The following is a 21,395-nucleotide window of genomic DNA, read 5'->3' as shown; positions in this document are numbered from 1 at the left end:
CACCTGTCTCTCTCTCTCCCACACACACACACACACACACACACACACACGCTATAACAATCACTGTGACGTTCCTGTAACAGTCCAGCAGTGATTAAACGTCTGTGTCTCTGAACAGTGATCTTAAATTCATTTGAATGTGTCACTGAGTTTGAAGCTTCATCAACGGGTTTTATTGACTTGTTTATTGTATGAAGATGAGATGCTTGTAAACAATCATGGCTCTCCTTTCAGCTCAGGTCTGGTCTCCACCATCTTCTGAGGGACATGTGGCTCCAGATGCTAAATGCTCCAGTTTTCATTAGCTGCTGTTTTTCCCTCTGTTGTTTGGTTCTCGGTGTGTGGCTCACATTTGGGTTTACAGGAGCTTTTTTTCCTGATACAGGTGGAGATGAGCATTTGTAGGTTCAGAACCAAAACAATGAGCTGAAAGGAGGTAGAAAGCTCCATGGAGCTGCAGAGCTGGTTGTCAGCTCTCTGGCAATGTGAGCAACACCTTTGACATTAAATATGGTCATTATCAGCTGTAATCAGGAGCCAATCATCAATGGAGGATAGAAGTTTCTGTATGTGGTGGTCCAGTAGTAAAGTCATAGTGGAACTTGCCAGGCTTTACCCCAACCCTGGATTTGGAGCTGCAGTGGTTTCAGATAGAACAGTTCCTGTATGTTACCACAGCTGTTCAGTAGTTTCACTACAACCATTGGCAGCACAACTCACTGCACATGACTCTTGTCACAGCCAATCAAAGTTAAGGTTATTATATCAGATCAAATGTACATTTCTATACATCCCTTCAGAGTACAGCCCCCAACACAGAGACGGTCCAGATGAAATCTCCTCAGCTCCTCAGTCCTTACCTTGTATAAGTTACATCCAGGATTTTACAGCAAAGCAAAAGAGTCCACTTTCCAGAGCGGGTCAGAGTCAAGCAGCATCAGAGTATTTTTCCTCAGTGATTACTCTGTGATGTTCCTCTGGTCTCTTCTGGTTTCTTGGGTTTTTTTCCTCTTAAAAGTCATGTTTTGTTTGATCCAACAACAGGACAGTGTCAGAGAACTTATGCATCCACCTGCTGCAACACTTCACTAATCTGATTTGCCAAACCTGAACCAGTGCACAAAAGCTCCATCAGGACAGTGTTTAAAACTCCAGGTCCACTGTGTCAGCTGTTTGACCAGTCTGTGGAAACGTGGCTTTGATGCTGAAGGCCACAGAAATCTGACACACACACACACACACACACACACACACACACACACACACACAGTACCCCAGTCTTTGTAAAGACACTCATTTACAGACCCCTAACCCTAACATCACCATTTCAATTTTCCCACTGAATTTAAATGTAATGAAATAAACAGTTATTATAATAATACTGAACTCCTGACACTGCTATGCCCACAGTTTTCTGTGCTACTGACACAGAGTTTGGCTCACTGTGTCTAAACTCCACAGAACAGAAAAAACAGAACACTGAACATCTCACAACCTGTTCAGGAGTAAATGACCCCACCCTGAGGGCCGTGACCTCTGGCTCCACTCTGTCAGGGGCATCAAATCATTTCCAGTCAATAAAGAGCCCACACAGCTAACACATCACTAATTATGATTATAGAGGCCTCTGCATTTGCTATGATTGGACTAATTTATTCAGGTTTTACCTCTGTCACTGTCTGGTTTACACTGTTTGTACTGATAAACGTATTGAAGCATAAAGGTCAGTGTGAGCTCAGTACATACAAGTACAGATCCTGAACACAGCTGCTGAATCACAGTCAGTAAAGACCGGCATTTATTCAACCAGTAGAAATTACAAGTGTGTGTACAAATACAGACTTTCCCTTTAGAAATGAAAAGTAGAGCATCTGTCTGAAAAATAATCAGAGCAAAAATATCTGCTAGATTCACTGCACATCTACATCACATGCTAACGACAGAAAAAAATTACATCCATGTTGCACCTCAACATTTCAGGAGTCGAGAGTTTTAATAATGAGTCTGAGGCAGCATGAACAACCTGACAGTTCATTCAGATTTTCACACAAACTGACTCCACACCAGACATTTACTTCCTGTAATTAATTTAATAATCACACAGTTGAGTTAACTCTGAGTTAACTCTGAACAATAAGGTGCACCGGCAGCTCACCTGCTACAGCAGTGGTTCCCAAGGTGCGGGCCAGGGCCCACCGGTGGGCTGACAAAACATACAATTTTGGTGGAAAAATATAATTGTAAAAAAGGTTTTTAAATGTTTTTAAATTAAATTATCTTTAAAAACACCCTTTCATTTTTTTCCCCCTTGTATTAAACTAATTACAGGAACTGTTATGTGGCCGGACCACATTTTATACTTGTTAAGAGAAGACATTCTTTGGCCTGTGTACTGTTATGGGCTGGATGCGGGCCAGATGTGGGCCAACATTTTTAAGATTTTGAAGTGGGTCATGAGTTGGATGTAGACCACTGATGTAGACCACGTACTGTTGCTAAGGCTAAGTCCTTACCGCAGCGGCCCGGGGTCAAGTCCAGCCCGGGTCCTGCCCTGCACATCATCCCCTCTGTCTCCTGACTGTACAGGAAACCAAAAATAAAACAGTGAACGATGAGACACAGTTCAGACTTCTCTGGGCAGTTGAGAAGTGCTGTCAGTTTCGCTGAAGATGAACAAAGAAAACATCACATTTATCTGAATGTGTCCAGTATCCCTTAAACCTGATGGGACACACCTGTAAGGTATCACTCTACCTGAAATTATCACATCTGTCACTGGACAGACGCTTGTTTTCATTAATTAATTAATGTACAGAAATATATAATTAACCTCAACATTATAACAATAACAATAAAACACGTTGTGGACAGATGATGAAGTCACTCAGAGCTGAAACAACCAAAAACAGGTTGTTGATGATGAAGGTCAGATCCACCATGATGAATCATTCAACTCATCAGGTTCATTAAACAGTTTCAAACTGCTGCATGTGACCGGAGCTGAGAGCTGGAGGCTGTCTACATACACACAAAATGAATCTCTGTGCAACAATGTGAACACAATGTACAACAGAGAACCATCTGAATGACTGTCTTTACCGACATTACCTGAGGACAGGTGTGAATGAGAGACTTGAAGCCTGGTCACACCTGATAAGGACAGTATCACTTACCTGAATCCCTGCTGTCACTTTCAGAGTGAGAGAGTGAGAGAGTGAGTGAGTGAGTGAGTGAGTGAGTGAGTGAGTGAGTGAGTGAGTGAGTGAGTGAGTGAGTGAGTGAGTGAGTGAGTGAGTGAATGTGAATTGTAGTGTAAAGACTAGAAAAGCTCTGTATGTAAATTCAGTCCGTTTACCTTTGACTAATTAAACTTACATTAACTGAGTTTCACTGTGCAGGTTCATGTAACCCTCCTACTCCTCTTCTTCTTCCTCTTCTACTGTTATCTTATCCACTACAGTGATGAGGTTTGAGTTGTAGAAGATGACACAGTTCATTTATTATCTGATCGTCTGTCACTTTAAATAATATTAAATATTCAGATGTAATAATGTTTAAATGATAAATTCACAGTTTGTCTACAGTTCAACAGACCAGGCCTTGAACTCACACTGTCACTGTTGTCATCTGTCAGTGTCAGACTGTGAGTGAGTTCATGTTGAAGTCACAGCCCTGTACTGACATCATACCTGAGTATTGTACTGGGTTATTGTGGCTGACTGGGGTTAGCGTGTTCACAACAGCAGCCTGCAGAGTTTCCTGCACAAGAGATGTACAAATGAATTGTGCTGTACCACTTCCTGGTCTGACCAGGCTCTTTACCTGCTGAACACCTGAGCCCTACCTCTACTGTACACTGGTGTGGGTCAACATGGTGTGGACATGTGTTAATTATTGAGTGACATATAGTAAACATACTGATCAGATCCCGTCTGCAGGACAAACATCCTCAGAGGTCTCCTGGTCTCTGTGCAGCTGTCACTGATCCAGCATTTCAAATATTTACAGTCATCTCATAGAAAAACCCTGAAACCAGAACCAGTCTAAGGACCAGGTCCCGGTGGTTCTCAGACATATAGAGAGTCCTGGAGGCTGCAGCAGCTTGTAAAACAGTGAGGTCTGGTTTGTGTTAGTGTGTCTGGTGTCACACACATCAGTGTCTCCCAGTGTTTGTGCTGCCATCACCGTGCTCCCTCCTCTTCTTCTTCCTCCTCCTCCTCTTGTTTGGATATGAGGGTTGGTGACCTGCTCAGAGCATCGTTTCCTGTTACCTGCACGTCCACCCCCCCACTTTGCTGTTGCTGGTGCAGTGGTGGTTTCCTCTGACAGCAGGGCTTGTAAAGGTGGGGGTGGATGATGACCTCTCCGTAGCGTCCTCTGTACACAACCCCACAGCACACCTTCTGCCTGACACATCAAACATACTTCAGTCAGTGTGAATCAAGCACAGCAGAGAGCAGTAGTGCAGAGTGACGAGCTCAGTCACATGACACATGACGCACTCTCAGATGACAGTTTGTCAGCTCCACCTGGCTCAAAATGATGTAGTCTAATACAACAGCCCTGCAGTAAATCCTCCTTCATGAAACTCCTAATGTTCAGTTTGTGTTGATTCAGCTTCACGGTTGTTGTGGAGGCTGCAGGTTGTGGTGGCGTGGAACAGGATTGATCTACAGTTCAGCCCAAATATCCCCACGTACGATATTATTAGGATAAATGTATTATTGTATTTACTGTTTCAGGTCTGACACAGGTTTCAGAGTTTGATTTGTCACAGGTCAGAGTTCAATGAACAGGAAGCAGTGCAGTGAAATGAGGCTCAGACTGCAGCAAAAAAAATCAATACAATGAAAGATATTACATATTGTGGAAAATATTTCAATATTACTGTATATCGGCCCAATTATTTTGTCCACCACATCAAGAAGATCAGCTAAAACCAGGTACACCTGACTGTGAAAACCAGAACAGTTCAATAACAGCAGCTTCCCTCACAGACACATTCAGTTCATTCATCAAACCACCAGAGGGAGCTTCACTCTGACATCATCACTGAGGCCAAGGCTGACAGACACTCACCTCCTCCAGTATTTCAGGTCCAAGAAGGAGAAGGCTGGGGAGGGGGCGGAGCCCGGTGAGAGCTCTGTGTCCGAGCCCTCGTCTGATTGGTTGCTGTAGCAGGGAGACTGAGCAGGTGAGGCACTGGAGGTGGTGCTGTGGGCATCTGAGTCTGAGTGACATAGAGCAGAGACTCAGACTGACATCAAGACAAATGTTCACAATAACAGTGAAGCATATGGTTGGACCAGCTGACTGACTGTCTGACTGGTGACTGACTGACGACTGACTGGTGACTGACTGATACTTTTTAACCATTACTCCTCACACAGACATTCTGACAAATTTCATTTGAATTAATATTTTAATCAATATTTATAGGAGGTGATTCTAGTTGTATCATGATATTTTCCTTATTAACTGTTGTACAGGTTTTATCTACAGCCACATCTGGACTGTAGTTAAACACATCTGCTCAGGTAACTCTGAGGTACTTGATTATTTCTCCTGCTCTACATTTTAAAAGGAAGTCTTTCTACAGCACTGCATTAATTAAACAGGTATGATTGACTAGTTGACTATGACTAGTTACTTCACATAACAAAATCTTATAAAACATGATGCATTGTTAAAGATTAATCCTGTGGTTCCTAATCTTTATAATTTGTGACCTCTGACATAAAAACATGTCTATGAGTTCAATAACTGAGACACAAAGAATCAAATCATCCAACATCTATACAAGAACTTTTCTTGTCTGTGTGGTTGGAGCTGCTGGACTAAACTATGGAAAAACAGAACTCACATATAAACTGTGTGAAGTTACATCTGGCTCCACCACCAGACTTTTATTTCTGATCCTTTCAGCACATTCAGCTGATACACCACTACCTGTCATGTATTAAATGTATTGAACACTACAGGTCTACATGTCACACTGAAGAGGCTGCTTACTGTTTCTCTGCTGCTCGCTCTTTACCCGACTCATCTCTCTTGGCCTGAACTTCTCTCTCATCTTCTTCATCCTCACTGTGGCCTTCATGCTCCTCCCAGCTTTTGCATCGACCACCTGAGATCACACAGGAGACAAGGCTTCACAGAGTTACCACAGGATCTCAACAATGTGAATCAGGAGTGTGAGGACTACATAAAGCACCAATGTTTCCTCACATGATTCCAGTTCTTCTTCGATCCAACAGGAAGTTTTTTCCATCTCTTGACCAGGAGGACGCAGGCGTTACAGATGTCCCCACAACGTACCTCAGCCAGCCTGCAGGGAAAGGAGCAGTCAGACCATCAGACCATCACCATGTGCGTTACTACAGAGGAATTATCTAATACCTCAGCATGTTTCAGCCTGACACATCGTGGAGTGTTCACTGTCCACTGGAAATGAAGATAAATGTAATAAACATGGTTGAAGAGCATCTTCTTCAGTAATTTGGATCTGGATCTGTTTGTCTCTTTCCTGTCCAACAGATCCTTCTTTGTTATGTTCTGAGATGCCTCCTCCACCCCCCTCTCTTCTGTGGGGTACCCCAGAGGTCTGATCCAGGTCCCATTTATACCCTACATGCTACCCCTGGGGCAAATCATGTGTAGACATAGTGCTGATTTTCATTGTGGGGTGGATGTATGTCCTATAAAAACCTGGTACAACTGAGGAGACCTTTGTTAGAACAGGAAACCTAAAACGTCTATCACTGAACTCAGATCAGAAATAATCAGAAGCCCATCATGGCCCATTCACAGTGTTATCAAAACTCTCATCTGGCTGAAAAATCAATAATTAAAAAACGAAGCAGCAGCCTCTGTGAAACTCACGACTCATCTTTTGACGACAGACTTGACCGCTGCAACACCAAACATCCATGGACTGCTGATACACAACGCTGCTGTCAGCGACCGCCCCACACTCCTCTGTCACCTGAACTTTTAGATTTTATTATGGGCTGCAGTCCTGACCTTGTCCTGACCCTTTGCCGTTTGAACCCTTGGCTGTCTGGGCCCCTCAGCTGTGCTTGAACCTTGAACTTGATCTCAGGCAAACTCAGAGTCCTGTTTTAAATCCCTTCTCAAAACTGTTTTTTATCTTTCAGCTTTTCTTAACTGATGTTATTTTAATTGTTTTGATCTTTTATGTTTAGGATTTATGTTTAGGATGCACTTTTATTCTTTGTTTTTACTCTAAAATTTAACTTTGGCTTAATTAACTCTTTCTTCTTATTCAAATCTTTTTGGGTGATAATCATGCTCTAAATGTTAGAACTGCAGTTCCCATAATACTTTGGGGGATTTAGATGTATAATGTTGCCGTGGATTCATTGAGTTGTGCTGTATTTCTTATCCTATATTTGTTTGGTGCCACACTCATCCATTCACACCCTCTTCTATCACTCACCCATTCACACACTGCTGTCACATCAGGTTTAGCAGGGAATCGAACCTCTGACCTCCTGATTGGTGGATGACCCCCTTTATAAAAGTAGCTGACTCAGCTCCTGTTTGACAGATCAGTGGATGACTGTGACCCTGAACGTCCTCCTCTGAGGTTAACATTTGGATCTAAACACATCTGTATCACCTCTGTCTGAGTTAGTGTCTCATTGTCTCCATGGGCTGTGTCACGGTTGGAGACCATCCCTTGTCTGTGCTGTGTGTGTGTGTGTGTGTGTGTGTGTGACAGAACACATTGAGCAGTCCTGGTTTCCTGGCAACTGTTGACTCCACCCTAATTACTTCATTCCATGCACCTGCTGTTCTACTCACCTCCCTGTATATATTCCAGGTCTCCTCACCTCTTGTCTCCGCACCATCATCTCGGTGACATTGGTAAAACTAATCTCAGCCTCTGAAGTAACTCGTGTTTGTTTTCCTGTCTGTGATCTTCTCAGTTTTAATTCTGCTCTGGATCTGTCTCAGGTCCAAACTCACTCACCTTGTTGTTCCTGGTTTGCCTGCGTGCTCACCTGAACGCCTTCTCTCCGGTCTCACCTGCCTCGTACACCACCTGGACACGCGGCTGGGCTCTGAAACTCACTCGCCCTCAGTTGGATCAGTTTGGACTCTTCTCAGTATCTTTCCCTGCACCTTTTCTGTCTGTTTTTCTGTATTTGGGTCCAGTGAAAACACATGTTATCCGTCACAGTGTGTACTCTGACTGAATGACAACATGGTGCATCCTGAGCTTCTCCAACGGCAGATCCCTGAGTCACTGCACCTGTGGACAGTGAGGCTGACTCACCCAAAGCAGCTCTTGAAGTCCGTCTCGTAGCGTTTGCTGTCAGTGAAGCGGGAGCTGGACGACTTGGCTCTGCAGATGCAGCAACCGTCTACGCTGCGGTACATCTTCGGCTTGTGGAAACCGAACATCTGCAGCAACACAGACGGAGAAACAGACAAACCATCAGTGTTGGCTCGTAGAGAAAAGGAGGCTACCGCCTCTGATGGGGGGTGGGGCAGTTCAGAGGGAGAATGTAGGACCCTAATGACCCCAGTGCTGGGCCTGACCAAACCCATATGGAAAGGAGAGGCAGGGGCCTGATGGCATCTCATGCATGTTGGATTGACTTTGAACTGTAGCTGCCAGATACACATAGAGGATGAAGACCTATCAGACCTCTCTCCTCCACCTTCTACCTGAGAAGAGGATGCGTTTGTGGAGCATCATCTGTCTCTCCATCTTCCTCTGGTTAACTTTGTGAAAAGTGGTGACTGAGTGATTACACTTTGCTCTTCATCTCCTCATCTCTGAGTTGACCTGCTCCAGCTGATTTCATCTGGTTCCACAGTTTTCATGCTTGCTTGTCAAGTTTCATCAACAGTTCTTGTTTTTAGATCGTGACTGCTGTTGTGCAGGGTCACCATTAGAGAGTGTTGGTGAGGCGGCCCAAGTGCTACAGAGTTAGCATCTGCCGCCATTTTGCTTTGTGCTTGTGGTCTGGGCCTGTCGTGGAAAAACCAGCGACCAACTGAACTGAACTGGTCATTAAAATAATGATGATGAGTAAACTTATTCACAGGATGAACTCACATTAGGTGGTTGAAGGAGCAAAAAAAAGAGAGATCTGTTGTAAGTGATTAATCTCTAATTGATTGCTTTTTCAACTAATTGTTTTGCCCATAAAATGGTGAAATTTGTTCATCACAGGTTCCAGAAGCTCACGGTGATGCTTTGTCTAAAACTCAATATATTCAGTTACCAACTGCAAATCCTGCAAAAGATTTTTCAATTATTATTCAATTATTTTCAATGATCATGAGATGTCAAAACAATTACCGATTATTTCTCTGTTGGTTGATTAATCGTTTCATCTGTGGACAAAATAATAATGCAAGAAGACAGTTCTAGAGAAGGAGGAGGAGGAGAGTGTGTGTGTGTGTGTGTGTGTGTGTGTGTGTGTGTGTGTGTGTGTGTGTGTGTGTGTGTGTGTGTGTGTGCGCGCGCGCGCATCAGAGAGGATCGGCGCTGCCTCTGACGCAGCCGTGGTGCTGATGCAGGGAGGCCTGCCCTGAGTGAGGATGCTGAGCACAGCTGATGAGACCTGTCTCTTTCTGTCTCTTTGATGAGCAGCTGTCACCAGCGCATGTTGCACGAGACAAATGTCGTGTCTGCTTCACGTTTTAAACGTCACGTGCGGTGGTTGCGTAACTCTTCTCTGACGTAAGCCCGGCACATGGCGGGGGGCGGGTGAGGCAGTGACGCAGAAACACACCCACCACTCCGACAACAGAGCTGAGCTCGGCAGCCTTCAGCTGCTCCACTTGTTTCACTAACTTCAGACGTGTCGACGTGACGTAATCACATAACTTTGTGTTTTGAGCGGAAGAATGAGCCGCCGCTGAGACTGAGCTGCAACAGAGAACCCTGTTCAACATGGACGAGGAACACGGAGAACACCGTGAAGTCAGATTGGGACTGAAGTAACCGAGCGACCAGTTAAACATGAACCAGCTAAACAGACCAGCGCATCGACACTGGGAGAGACTTTGAACAAATGGCGGGAAAAGAAACACCAGTGTTCCCAGTGAGATGTTTCCAGCGGTTTGGTTCTGATGAACCAGTCGTATGATTCCTCAGGTCAGAGCTGCAGTTAGTTGGACCGTGGTTACACCACACTAACTTTACGGAAACACAAAAACGCACACTTACCTTGTTTCACCGTGAAAACAGGAGCCTCGCACCTGTGTCCCACGCACTAACACACCTCTCTGGAGAGTGGCTCATCTCTAACAACCATGCAGCTGCGGACCTTCAGTTGGAACGTCGTCAATAAGCGCTAATAACAAAAGCCACTTCCCGCTGGCAATTTCAAATTAAAGCTACCGCCGCCAGCACGCCTTCCCGTCTCGTATTGGTGTAACTACTATTCACTTATTGTGAAAGGGAGGTCAGTGTACTTCCGGCCGTGGAGTGGCTGTGTGCGGGCAGCTTGATGCAGCCACGGTTCCTGTAGTAGAAACGGTCAGGCAGGCGCGGTACGCGGCTCTCGGCTTTCTGATTTTCTTGAATTAGCATTATTTGCATACAGCTGTGACGTCTGCAGGTTGTTGCCATGGAGACGTTGGAGTACAGAGAGGTGGGTCTGTTAGGTCTTTCACTTTAGTTTTATTATTTTCACTCACTATAATGTACTGTACAGACTGTAATTGCTTTGATGGGCTTTTAATCATCTTGTACAGCACTTTTTCAATAACAATGAAAATATCGTAGTATAATGTTTTAAATATTATTTATGTTTATTTAGTTCTTTCCTATCTGTTTTCAGTATTTTCACAGGGTTAAAAATGACAATACACTGACATTTGGGATCCCAGTGAAGCTGGTTGTTAATGTATGATAAACACAACTACAAATATAAACTCATAAGAGTCATATGAGTATGACTGCTACCATGCTTCACTGTGGGATCCAGGTGTGTTATCCAGGTGATGAGCAGTACCTGGTGTTCAGCAGTGTCTCTGTCCAGTCTGTCTACCGTACAGACCTGACTAATGGAGAGCTGCTGAGATGGTCATCCTTCCAGCAGGATCTCCACCCATGCAGAGGACTTCTGAAGTTCTGTTACATGGCTCTCCTCCCTGACCCAGGTCCTTCTTACCTGGCCCCTCAGTTTGTCTGGATACCAACTTGAATGCTCACCAACAAAGATGCATTGCTCAGAACAAAGATCAGGTTGAGCAAAAGCATTGCTGCTTAGCTATAAATAAACACAAACAATCTTACACTGGGAGCGGCAGCAAGAGCAATGTCCTCACTAACAGAATCCTACCAAACACATGCTATAGTTGGCCCGCCATGAGCAACCATTTACCAAAGTCAACTTCTCTGGCTGAGAGTAACAGTGAAAGGACTGACTTCTACACTACCACTGAGCACATTCCCAGAGGGACAGCTCATTGCAGCCTCTTGGAGGGCAAGTGTTCTGCAGCTCAGACCGATGTGGTCACAAGGCTACCTGCGATGAGCTTACTGCAAGGCCCAATTCCAATCCAGTCCCTGCACCCTGGCCCTTAGAGACGGAGTGCAACTCTGTGTAAGTCTTACTCACTGCTGTGGAGGGTCTCTTCAGTAAGGAGGAGTGTACAAATACACCAACCAGCTTTGGAATGCCCTCACCTTTCTCTGATGAAAGCAGGTAATTAATTGTTACCCAAAATATTTCAGAAGGGATATAGTAATAAAATATTTTAATATTTTTTTAATAATATATTTAATAATATTTACACACAGCACTGACAAAGGTGTAGGTTAATTTGCAGTGACATTACATTATATTCATTACATTCACGGCACAGTGAGCTTGTGAAAGGAAAATTAATTAGATAAATAAAAACTCACTCCCATGCTTCTTCGGTTGAACATTTCATTTGCCATCTTAATCTGATTTTAATCTGAATCTTAGTCTGTTTTAAAACTGAAACTTTATCAGATTACATCCCTTATTTTGTCATAGTCCTTGAAATTATCAAGTTAAAAAAAATTCTCAGGTACACAGCAACATTATGAATGCAAACTGATTGAGAGTGGGTATGGTGTAGGGGCTAGATTGGAATTTTGGAATTCAAGATTTAGAGAAGTAGCTTCAGTTGATGCTACCACAGTAGTGAACCTGCAAAGTGAGAAGATAAAAAGGAACAGATTCTTCTCTTCTGTCGTGCTTAATGGTGGCTGGCATCCAAGAAGTTGCATTACTGCCATCTTTCGGTCATTCGACTCCTATATTGTCTAGTTTACTAGATCTTTCCCATCAGACCTGCTTCCCACAAGAAGTTGAAAAAAAATCTTCCTCCCTGTTTACTTGTGACCATCTCCAATATATTCCTCAGCTCTCTTCCTGTCATCCCTGGTCTTTCCATCTCCACCATCCTGTCCTCCCTTTCTGAACTGTACCTATTGCAGTTGGGGATGACATGTTCTACCGTTTCTGGTTCCTGACAGTGCTCACAAAAACCGGTTGGATGTTTCCCTGTCATATGAAGTTTGCTGTGTCATATTCTTCATCCTGATATTATGACACCCTCTCTCCTGTTTCCTACCCTGCATCTTACAGTTCCTACTTTATTTTGAATGTGTGAATTGAATGTAAAGCTACTTTCACGCAGGTTGTGGCAACGGCACCACTGTTTTCTCAAACCCATTATATCCAATAGCTTGCGACGTGCCACGACGGGCACCACAGCGTTCATGCTTGCTGTGGGCTGTGGCGAACACCTGTGCGGCCAATATAAATGAGGCATTCAGACAGGCATGGAAAGAAGACTCTTTGTATATTTTTCTGTCTGATACCCATTTTAGTTGGTGGTTATCCTCTTGACCTTTCAGGTTTATCCAGTAGTTAACCAATATCTGTTTCCTTCATTGGCACAAAGGGGTTTCTCCAGTCTGTTCTTGGAGGGCATACACAGGGGAGGGTTTTACCACACCTTTACAAACTCTAAGGGCTCTGGCTTGAATGACATCCAGTCCTCTCTTCCCCCACATTTCAACTTGCTTTATCCCTTCTCACAGTTTTTTAAGTACATCTTCCACATTTCTTCCTGTTTTCCTATATCCTGGTGACAGATTGAAGATATCATTCATCATGATTGTGAATAATATAGAGTTTATCACACTCCTTCAAACTGCTGTTTTTACTTGAATAGTCCATTAACCAATAAAACATCTTTCCCTTAATTCCCATTGAATGCATGTTAATCAGAAGTCCTTCTTCCACATCATAGGCTTTTTCCACACTGATGTGTTCAAAGAACACTGATGCCACTGATTCCTTATTAATTTGTAATTTCCTTACCTCATCTTCTAGACATAATACTCAATCCTTCTTCACTTGTTTTAACTTAATATAACATATTTCATCCTTTCCTGGAGCAGTTATTCTAGTTTCACCAAGTGTTCTTATTAATCCTCTTACTTTAAATGAGACACTCAGTTCATCTTCAGTATTCTTCTTCTTCCTTAAAAGCATCCATTTTTTTCAGATTTTGTCTCGTCTTCCTCTTCCCCTTCTACCTCCTCTTCCCTCATCAGATAAATTATTAGAACTGTGTATCTTAACAAAAGTGTTAGTCAAAAGCTCAGCTTTCTTTTTGTTAGTTACTGTTGAAAAAGTTCTAAAAGCATGTTATTGATTGTAGAATGATCAGCAGAATCTGCAATTTTATCCATTTAAAATTGAGTTTACACCAAAGTGAAGGGGTCGGAATACTTTCTGAAACTGCTGTAATGAAACTGCTCTTTTAATAAATCATGTGATTAAGTCACATGATTTATTACATTCAGTCATACATGACCATCCTTCACATTTGTCATGTAAAACATCACATGTGAGAATAATAGTTTCACATGATTAATTCAGTGTGTGCAGTTTTTACCTCCAATGATTTACTGTGTTACTGTGTTACAGTCTGATCAGTGGGCTTCAGATTTTAACTTAAAATATGTTTACAATATTTACAATACATAAAAGATAGAAGTTGACTGGATTAAACTCCTCTGTATTTACAGAGTGGTCTCATCAATGCTTCCCTGTAAGATATACAAACAGTACAAACATGAAGTGTAATTGATGGACGCACAACCTTAACACACTGGGTGCTTTTATTGAGACAGTCATAATAAATATCAGAAAAGAGTTGTCAGTCCAACACAGATATGAAACTCTGTCTGTCTGATGATGTCATTTCCTGTTTGAGCAGATTCACTCGACACACTACATGTTCTCGTTACAGTGAGCAAACTGCGTCAGTCCAGAATCTCAGGAGTCCACATCGCACGTCCTCAGTCTGTACAGAGACTAGTCCAGTGAGAGATGGAGGACTCTGTCGTGCTGCAGGAGCAGCCGGAGCACAAAGGGTTAAACAGCTGAATGTGTCCAGTTATCCCACATATCAAACTCTAATCTACCAGAGCTGCTCTCAGCCTATGGTGGACTAATATTAAATTAATAAATACATGAAAGAAAACGAAGACACACCACGTCCTCCCCAGGAAACAGGTGAAACGCCACAAAGAACTGGGGTTATAAAGACGACCACTCACAGCCGAGTCACAATAAACACAGGCCACAAGCACTGAGGACAATATTTACACTGTTCTCAGGGAGGGGCTCATTACATAACGAGCAATAGTGGTTACATCTATGAAGCCCCCCCCCCCCCCCCCCCCCCCCCAAAAAAAAAAACCAGTGGTTAAATCTGTCATGAAGCCCCCCCCCTTTACAAAAAAAAAAAAAAAAAAAAAAAATAGATCTGTTGTTAAATCTACATAAAGCCCCTTCCCCCCCAAAAAACAGTGGTTACTTCTGTCATGAAGTTTGGAGAAGGTGGGGGCTGAAGTCTATAAGGAATAAAAATACCCCTTTCCTTCTAAGGTCATGCTGCATTCATGTACTGTGGGAATTAGCAGCTTTCTTAACAGTATTATTAATATTATTAATAAAAATACTTTTTATTGTCAACATATCTCAAATATAAAGACCAACAATGAAGTGATCCTGCACACTAGTAAAACCACATCATGTCTTTAGTACAGTAAATGCCCTCAGTTAATCACCTGTGTATTAATCCCTTGCTGAAAATAGTCCCAGCAACATGTCCACACTCTGCTGATTGTTCATCCTCCTGACAGCAGCAGAAACATTTCACTGTGCAGCTTTAACAAACTGATGACGTGAGTGAAACAGGAAGATCAATATGAACATGGTGAGGTTAACTGAAGCAACAGTGAGTGAGTGAATGAACCATGATGACTGTCACATACAGTGTTTGATATGAACACTTGTCTAAATCAGCCTCTGCTCAGAATCAAGAGCTGATGTTTCATGTTGCTCTGAAGCTCTGAGTTACATTCACTCAGTGTGTTCCATAAACACACCACCATTCAGCTGTTTCCTGTTTGTGCTGCGAGGTGAGGGTCAAAGGTTGTCCTCAGGGATAATAGTTGACAAAATGATCTTCAGTAAGGTACATTTAGTAGCTTTTTCCAGAGCTTTCAACAGCAAACTCAGTCCCCTGATGAAGAGCAGGAGATGTGGCTGAAAGCTCTGGAAAAAGCTAGTGAGTGGACTTTGAGTTTAGATTATTCAGCTGTTATTGAAATGACAATATTGGCATAGTGACATTATAAATGTATGTGTGAGGCATACAGGAATCTCACACACACACACACACACACACACACACACACACACACACACACACACACACAGTGTTCACTACAGAAACCAGTAGGTAACTTTAAAAACTTTAAGCTGGAAGATATAAAAATAAATGGTGGGCAAACACGCACGCACGCACGCACGCACGCACGCACGCACAGCAGATTTTAAACAGCCAGGTCGATGCCTGTGCTCTGGTAGGAATGTCCTTGCAGCCGCAGGTCGTTGACCTCCTGACACCGAGAGGACAGAGGAGAAGCTCCATCACCATCAGTCACCTTCATCACCCTCCTTCCAGTGCATCAGTGATCACTCAGTCTTTTCCTGAGGTCATCTTGCGAATGCTAATGCTAATGCTACTAATGCTAACAAGCGTGTGAGGACAGTGATAGTTTATCTGCAGTAGGAGAGTGAGGCTACACAGACAAAACCTCATCCCAAACCTCCGGTTGATCCAAAGTGAATTCTCACATGATGCAGTAGAAACATTTTGCTTGGGTATCCAAGTGACAAATATGTTGCCTCACTTCCTCCTCCACTGTTAATCTGTCCAACCAGCTGTCTCCCTCCTGGGGTTAAAGGTCAATGCCTTTGACCAGCGAGGACTCCAGTGTGATGGGGAAGTCATGCAGCGTCTCCAGGACTTCAATGAGGGCATTGACAGTGGTGCGGTCTCTGAGAAGGGCTGTGTCCTCATACATCCGCAGGATCACCGGGCACTCCACCAGCAGGGGGAGCCACTGGGGCAGCAGGCGGTCTCTGCAGGACAAACGGTGGATATGAACTATGACGACAAGACTTCCTGTCAGCTAATCACCACGTAACAGTACGATGGATGAAAAGTACGAACAGCAGCAATTATTATGTACGGTGTAAAAGAAATGGGATCTACAGCTGAAGGAGGTCAGAGTTGAACTGTGGTGGACCCACTGAGGGACTTAAAGACCAGGGTTCACCAGGGTCAAGATTCATTTTCTAAAATGATTATTACAAACAGTTTCTATCCTCTCGTCTTAAAAAATATTTTTCCTCGGTTTTTTCTGGTGCCTGGTATTAAGTCATGTGGTACTTCCACCAGTGGGAGGCAGTAAACCAACATCAGACTGGTACAGAGAAGTCAGCTCACCTGGCTCCGAGGCAGACCAGCAGCTGGAACTTCCCGTCCTTGCCGATGCTCCTAGGGGTGGAGTTGATGGAGTTGATGTAGTGACAGAGTGAATGACAGGTCATCCCCAGGGGCTGCGCAGTCTCCTGAAGGTCCCCCATCTGATCAGCTGACTCCATGTAGGCTACGGCCTTCTCTGCAGGGGGCGGAGTGGAAAGTTACAGAGTGGACATTGGTCTCTGAAAGTCTCAGACTGTAGTTCAACACCCACACTGTTACACTTACAATGGACCAAATGAAACAGTTCTTTATAGCTGCAGATGGCGCTGCAGCTCCACACTCACCCACAAAGTCCCACACAAACACCGTCTTCTGGAAGAGCCGGGCGGACTTGAAACCATGATGGAAGAACTGTTCCAGAGCAGCTACCAGGCTGTTCTCTCCACACAGCAGCACCGTCAGGCTGCCCCTCTGCACAACCAGGGACAAGACAGCAACGCGTCAAAGGCACGGAGAGGAGAGACACAACTGAAAAATACAGACATCTTCCAAAATACATCATCCAAATGTATTTTTAAAAATCAACAAGCTGTGGATTATTTAATGAACTAAATCAGCCGCCGAACAAACTGGAATCTTTGGTTTGATAATTTGTCTGAGATGTTCGTCATCGTCATTGTTGGAGGCAGCAAACATTCATGAATTATTCTCAGACTTGTGTTCACTTAAACTGAGGAGCTGCTTCAGGAACATGATCCAGTTTGAGCTGGTTCACACAGAAAGTCTAAGGAGGTTAAACTGTAGAGACCAGTGTAGTCTGGTTCACGGCCTCCTTCAGGACTCCAGTCTTTATTCTCTTTCCATCACTCCTCTGACAGATGAAGTGTTCAGCCATTAGTACACCATCTCTTTCCTCTGACATTAGAGTCAGAGACCAAAAACTGCTGCACTGAACCATGACGAGCAGAGAACAGCAGTGATTCTTCATGAAGACCAGTCACTGACCTCTTTCTCTGGCTTGTGGAAGTGTTTGACGATGTTGTTCACCGCCTCCCCTACAGCCTCCTGGATCTGGGCCGAAGTTGGTTCTGGAAAGAGAAAAACATGATGACCGTCACCACACAGCGTTTCACTGCTGAGCTGTTTATCATACTGTTAACAGGGCTCAGGTCATGTCTTTGGGACATGGGGGCAGTTAAAACTCTAACACAGCTACCTCAGAGAACTAAAAACCCCAGATGATTAAAACATTTCAGTTCTTCTGTGTGTGTGTGTGTGTGTGTGTGTTTTTTTTTGGGGGGGTGGTACTGACTGGATCCTCGTCCAGACATTGATGTGATGCTGATGCGTCTGGTCTGGGACGGTGAACCCTGCAGTGGGGGCGTCCCGCAGCCTCTCCCAGAGTCCTCCTCACCACAGGGCACCACCAGTTCACCAATCAGAACCCTCTCCAGGCTGCCGTCGTCCACGCCCTTACCAAGCCACCGACCACATGGAAACCTGGACGGGACAGAGATGAGTGGAGTTCTTCTCATCATGTTGGAAAACTTCACATTGAGATCACAGTTGATCACTATGTGTGAATGGATACCTGTGAGGAATGATTACAGGTGAGACACACTGAACTAAAGAGCCAATGAGAGAAGCAGCTTCCGCTCACCTGTACATGTGTCCTGTGATCTCATTCCGCACCATGACACAGTCCACCAGCCACTTAGCCAGGAGACCAGCATTATCATGACCCAGCTGCACTGTGGTCAGCTTCCCCAGGTTCTGACACTACACACACACACGCCCACAAACACACACATAACAGAGAGAAAAGTATTTTAAACTAAATTCCTCCTGCAGCATTAAATCCTGCTTTACAGCACTGTTACTGCTCAGTGTTGAACTGCTGCAGTCCAGCTATAGACTAAACTGTCAAGACTGTATAGACCTGTCTTTACTGGAGTTAATAAAGTTCACTGATTTTTCAGTTAGGTTAATAATTTTATTATTTATTATTTTTATTATTATATTATATTATATTATTGTCCTGCTGAATTAATGGACACAGAAATGAGAATGAGCTGAATTAAGTCATTTTCAAGAAGGCTATCCCAGCATGCACTGCACTGTTCAGATAGTAACTCATAACACTGAGCTACATGAAAGCTATGTCTCTAAAATATAACACAAATGAGTATTTAGAGTCAGGGTGGGGCTGAAGGCGGGGGTCTAACAACTCCTCAAACATCTTTGACCTCAACCAAGCTAAACAAGCTCGACCTCAGGATGACGTGACCTACAGGAGGATGAGGGATGGGGGGGGGTTTCCTCTGACCTTGAACAAAGCAGAGATGTGTGTTTGAGGTCTGAATGCAGACTAGGGGAGATGGAGACACTTGTTAAGACACAATGGATGAACAGTAAAAAAACAAAGAACCAAAACAAGAACATCAACCATCATGCAGACAGAGAAACATCACCAGTGCAAACTCACACTCACACAGGTGTACAGGTACAGGTACAGGTACAGGTACAGGTACGAGAGGACAGGGTGAACACAGACTGTCGTCTATTGTATTGTGTCTCCCTGCTGCTCATGTATTCACCATTAGAACAGTCCTGCAGCTGTTCACTGATGATCCACACAGTCCTGGTACAACTGGATCTGTGTCAGAGAAAAGTGGAACCACAGAAGCCGGAGCACTGATCTGTGGGTCTTTAAGAGCTGCAGTGTGTGGTGATAACTGTTAGTGTGCTGGGTGAACATGTGATGAACAGTGATATGAGGGAAGTCTTATTGTGAAATGTTCTTTTTTTTTGGTTTTTATTATGAGAGCTGCAGGGAGAGAGGAAGAGAGAGAGAGGGGCCTTGAGTCAGACCCAGCCTGGACTGCTGTGACCAGGACCAGGCCACAGTGGTATGTGCTCCACCAGGTGAACCACCGGGTCTTATATCATCATCGCTATCAGAGCTAATGACCACGTCATCACCACAACTACTCCAGTAACATCACTGATTCTCTGTCTGACCAGGGCACCTCATCGTCAACCTGTGTTCCCTCGTTGATGTGTAAAAGCTTGATTTAAAATATTTTCTGTCAAGGATGAAACATTGGACTTTATTATGAGGGCAATCCACAACCATGATCCACATATTTCATCACAAACATAAGATACACATAATTTACTCTGCACAATAAGTTACAAATGTGTGTATCTCTTCCTGACCTCCTGTGTTTGTGATGTCCCTCCTGTTCATGCATTTTTCTTCTGGTCACACCTCAGCTGATCTGAACAATGCAGGTAGGAGCTACACCAGCAGGTGGGTGACACTCCCTTACATGATGAACCACAGTCTGTACTCCACCTGTTCACTGTGCTGTTGTGTACTGAGTCCACATCATTTAGTAAAATAAAAAACACTGAAGTGTCTACTCACATCAAAGGTCATTTCCAGGACGTTCTTGGGGATCTGCATGATCCCTGAGTCTCCCAGCTCTCCTGACACACACACCCAGGGGTTGGAGGTGGTCATGGCGTTGCTCAGCTTCTTGATGGGGATGATGACGACTCGGTACGGGATCACTGCAGGGACAAACAAGTCAGAGCAGAGAGACACACACTGATGATCAGCTGTGTTGAGTTCATGTCTGTGTTCATCGACAGAGCGAGGCTCAGCTGCTGCATCTCACAACAAGACACTACACGACACAACACAACATGACAACACAACTGTCTCTGTTAGTTTGAGACGACACACTTGTCATTTTCCCGCCCTCGTTGTTTTAATAAGAAACACACTATCGACCATCTGAGTGTGTTGGTCTTAAACTGAGGGGTGACAATAGAGACCTGGTCTGAGGTCAGAGGTCAGACCTGGTCTGAGGTCAGGCCATTCCGATCAATATTTTCATTCAGATCCAAACTGAAGATCTCAGGTTCACACCACAGTGTGTGATGTCACTAACATTCAGCCTGTGAGCTGTGATGTCATCACAGTGTGGTGTGAGGTCAGAGGTGAAGCTGGACTCACTGATGGTGGTGAAGACGCTGGTGAAGCAGAAGTAGTCGACGGCGTTGAGTGACAGCAGGTGGAAGAGGAACTGCTCCTTCTCCTCCTCGCAGCGCAGAAAGGCGTAACGCTTGTACAGGTTCCTGTGGGCGGAGCCACAGCTCAGGTCACGTCACAGACAGACACACATTCTCATTTAAATGGAGGGGGGGCAAGAAAAAGGTAGGGGAAACACTGGTGTAGTACCTGGTCATTGGCTCTGGTAACCCCTCCCCCTTTGTGTGTGTGTGTGTATGTGTGTGTGTGTCCACTCTCACTTGGTTAAGGCTTGTCGGGACAACAGCTGTTTAAGGTGCTGGGACAGCAGCTTCTTCTCCAGGGACAGACGGATCCAGGCCCTGGCTCGGCCCACGTCCGTCTTGATCTCAGACATGCTCTGGATGTGCCTGAAGAGACAGAGGACAGTGATGAAGGTCATTCTCCTCATCAGAGGCTTCTTCTCCACAGACATTCATCAGCCAACTTCCTGAGGAGGAGGAGGAGGAGGAGGAGGAGGAGGATTTGTCATGAC

At 44.2% G+C, this 21,395-nt stretch overlaps 2 protein-coding genes across 7 annotated transcripts in view; both read right to left on the bottom strand.

The window, feature by feature from the left end:
* Positions 1 to 1,768: 1,768 nt before the first annotated feature.
* Positions 1,769 to 10,460, bottom strand: LOC139635560 (SIN3-HDAC complex-associated factor-like). The gene is made up of 6 exons (XM_071503015.1): positions 10,211 to 10,460; positions 8,303 to 8,430; positions 6,229 to 6,328; positions 6,013 to 6,127; positions 5,080 to 5,230; positions 1,769 to 4,407 (listed from the first exon to the last, which is right to left on the bottom strand). Exons 2-6 carry the CDS (start codon positions 8,428 to 8,430, stop codon positions 4,182 to 4,184), a joined length of 720 nt encoding a protein of 239 aa, XP_071359116.1. The 5' UTR covers positions 10,211 to 10,460; the 3' UTR covers positions 1,769 to 4,181.
* A 3,680-nt stretch (positions 10,461 to 14,140) lies between these two features.
* The window catches only part of dennd5b (DENN/MADD domain containing 5B), a 41,870-nt gene continuing 34,615 nt past the window's right edge, over positions 14,141 to 21,395 (bottom strand). For 5 of the 6 annotated variants that reach the window (XM_071503014.1, XM_071503008.1, XM_071503010.1 and 2 more), the window contains 9 exons: positions 21,142 to 21,270; positions 20,846 to 20,967; positions 20,252 to 20,397; positions 18,482 to 18,600; positions 18,134 to 18,321; positions 17,827 to 17,909; positions 17,166 to 17,292; positions 16,843 to 17,017; positions 14,141 to 16,475 (listed from right to left, as the gene is read on the bottom strand). In XM_071503014.1, the coding sequence (XP_071359115.1) occupies positions 16,292 to 16,475; positions 16,843 to 17,017; positions 17,166 to 17,292; positions 17,827 to 17,909; positions 18,134 to 18,321; positions 18,482 to 18,600; positions 20,252 to 20,397; positions 20,846 to 20,967; positions 21,142 to 21,270 (1,273 nt within the window). In that variant the 3' untranslated portion in view covers positions 14,141 to 16,291. Of the gene's footprint in view, positions 16,476 to 16,842; positions 17,018 to 17,165; positions 17,350 to 17,826; positions 17,910 to 18,133; positions 18,322 to 18,481; positions 18,601 to 20,251; positions 20,398 to 20,845; positions 20,968 to 21,141; positions 21,271 to 21,395 lie in introns of those variants that run through there. The other variant, XM_071503011.1, reaches the window with a different exon arrangement.

The sequence above is a fragment of the Trachinotus anak genome, unplaced genomic scaffold (assembly GCF_046630095.1).
Source record: "Trachinotus anak isolate AG129_WGS33_773 ecotype Australia unplaced genomic scaffold, CSIRO_AGI_Tana_v1 ptg000018l, whole genome shotgun sequence".
Lineage (NCBI taxonomy): Eukaryota > Metazoa > Chordata > Actinopteri > Carangiformes > Carangidae > Trachinotus > Trachinotus anak.
This window is presented reverse-complemented; position numbering and strand designations above follow the sequence as displayed.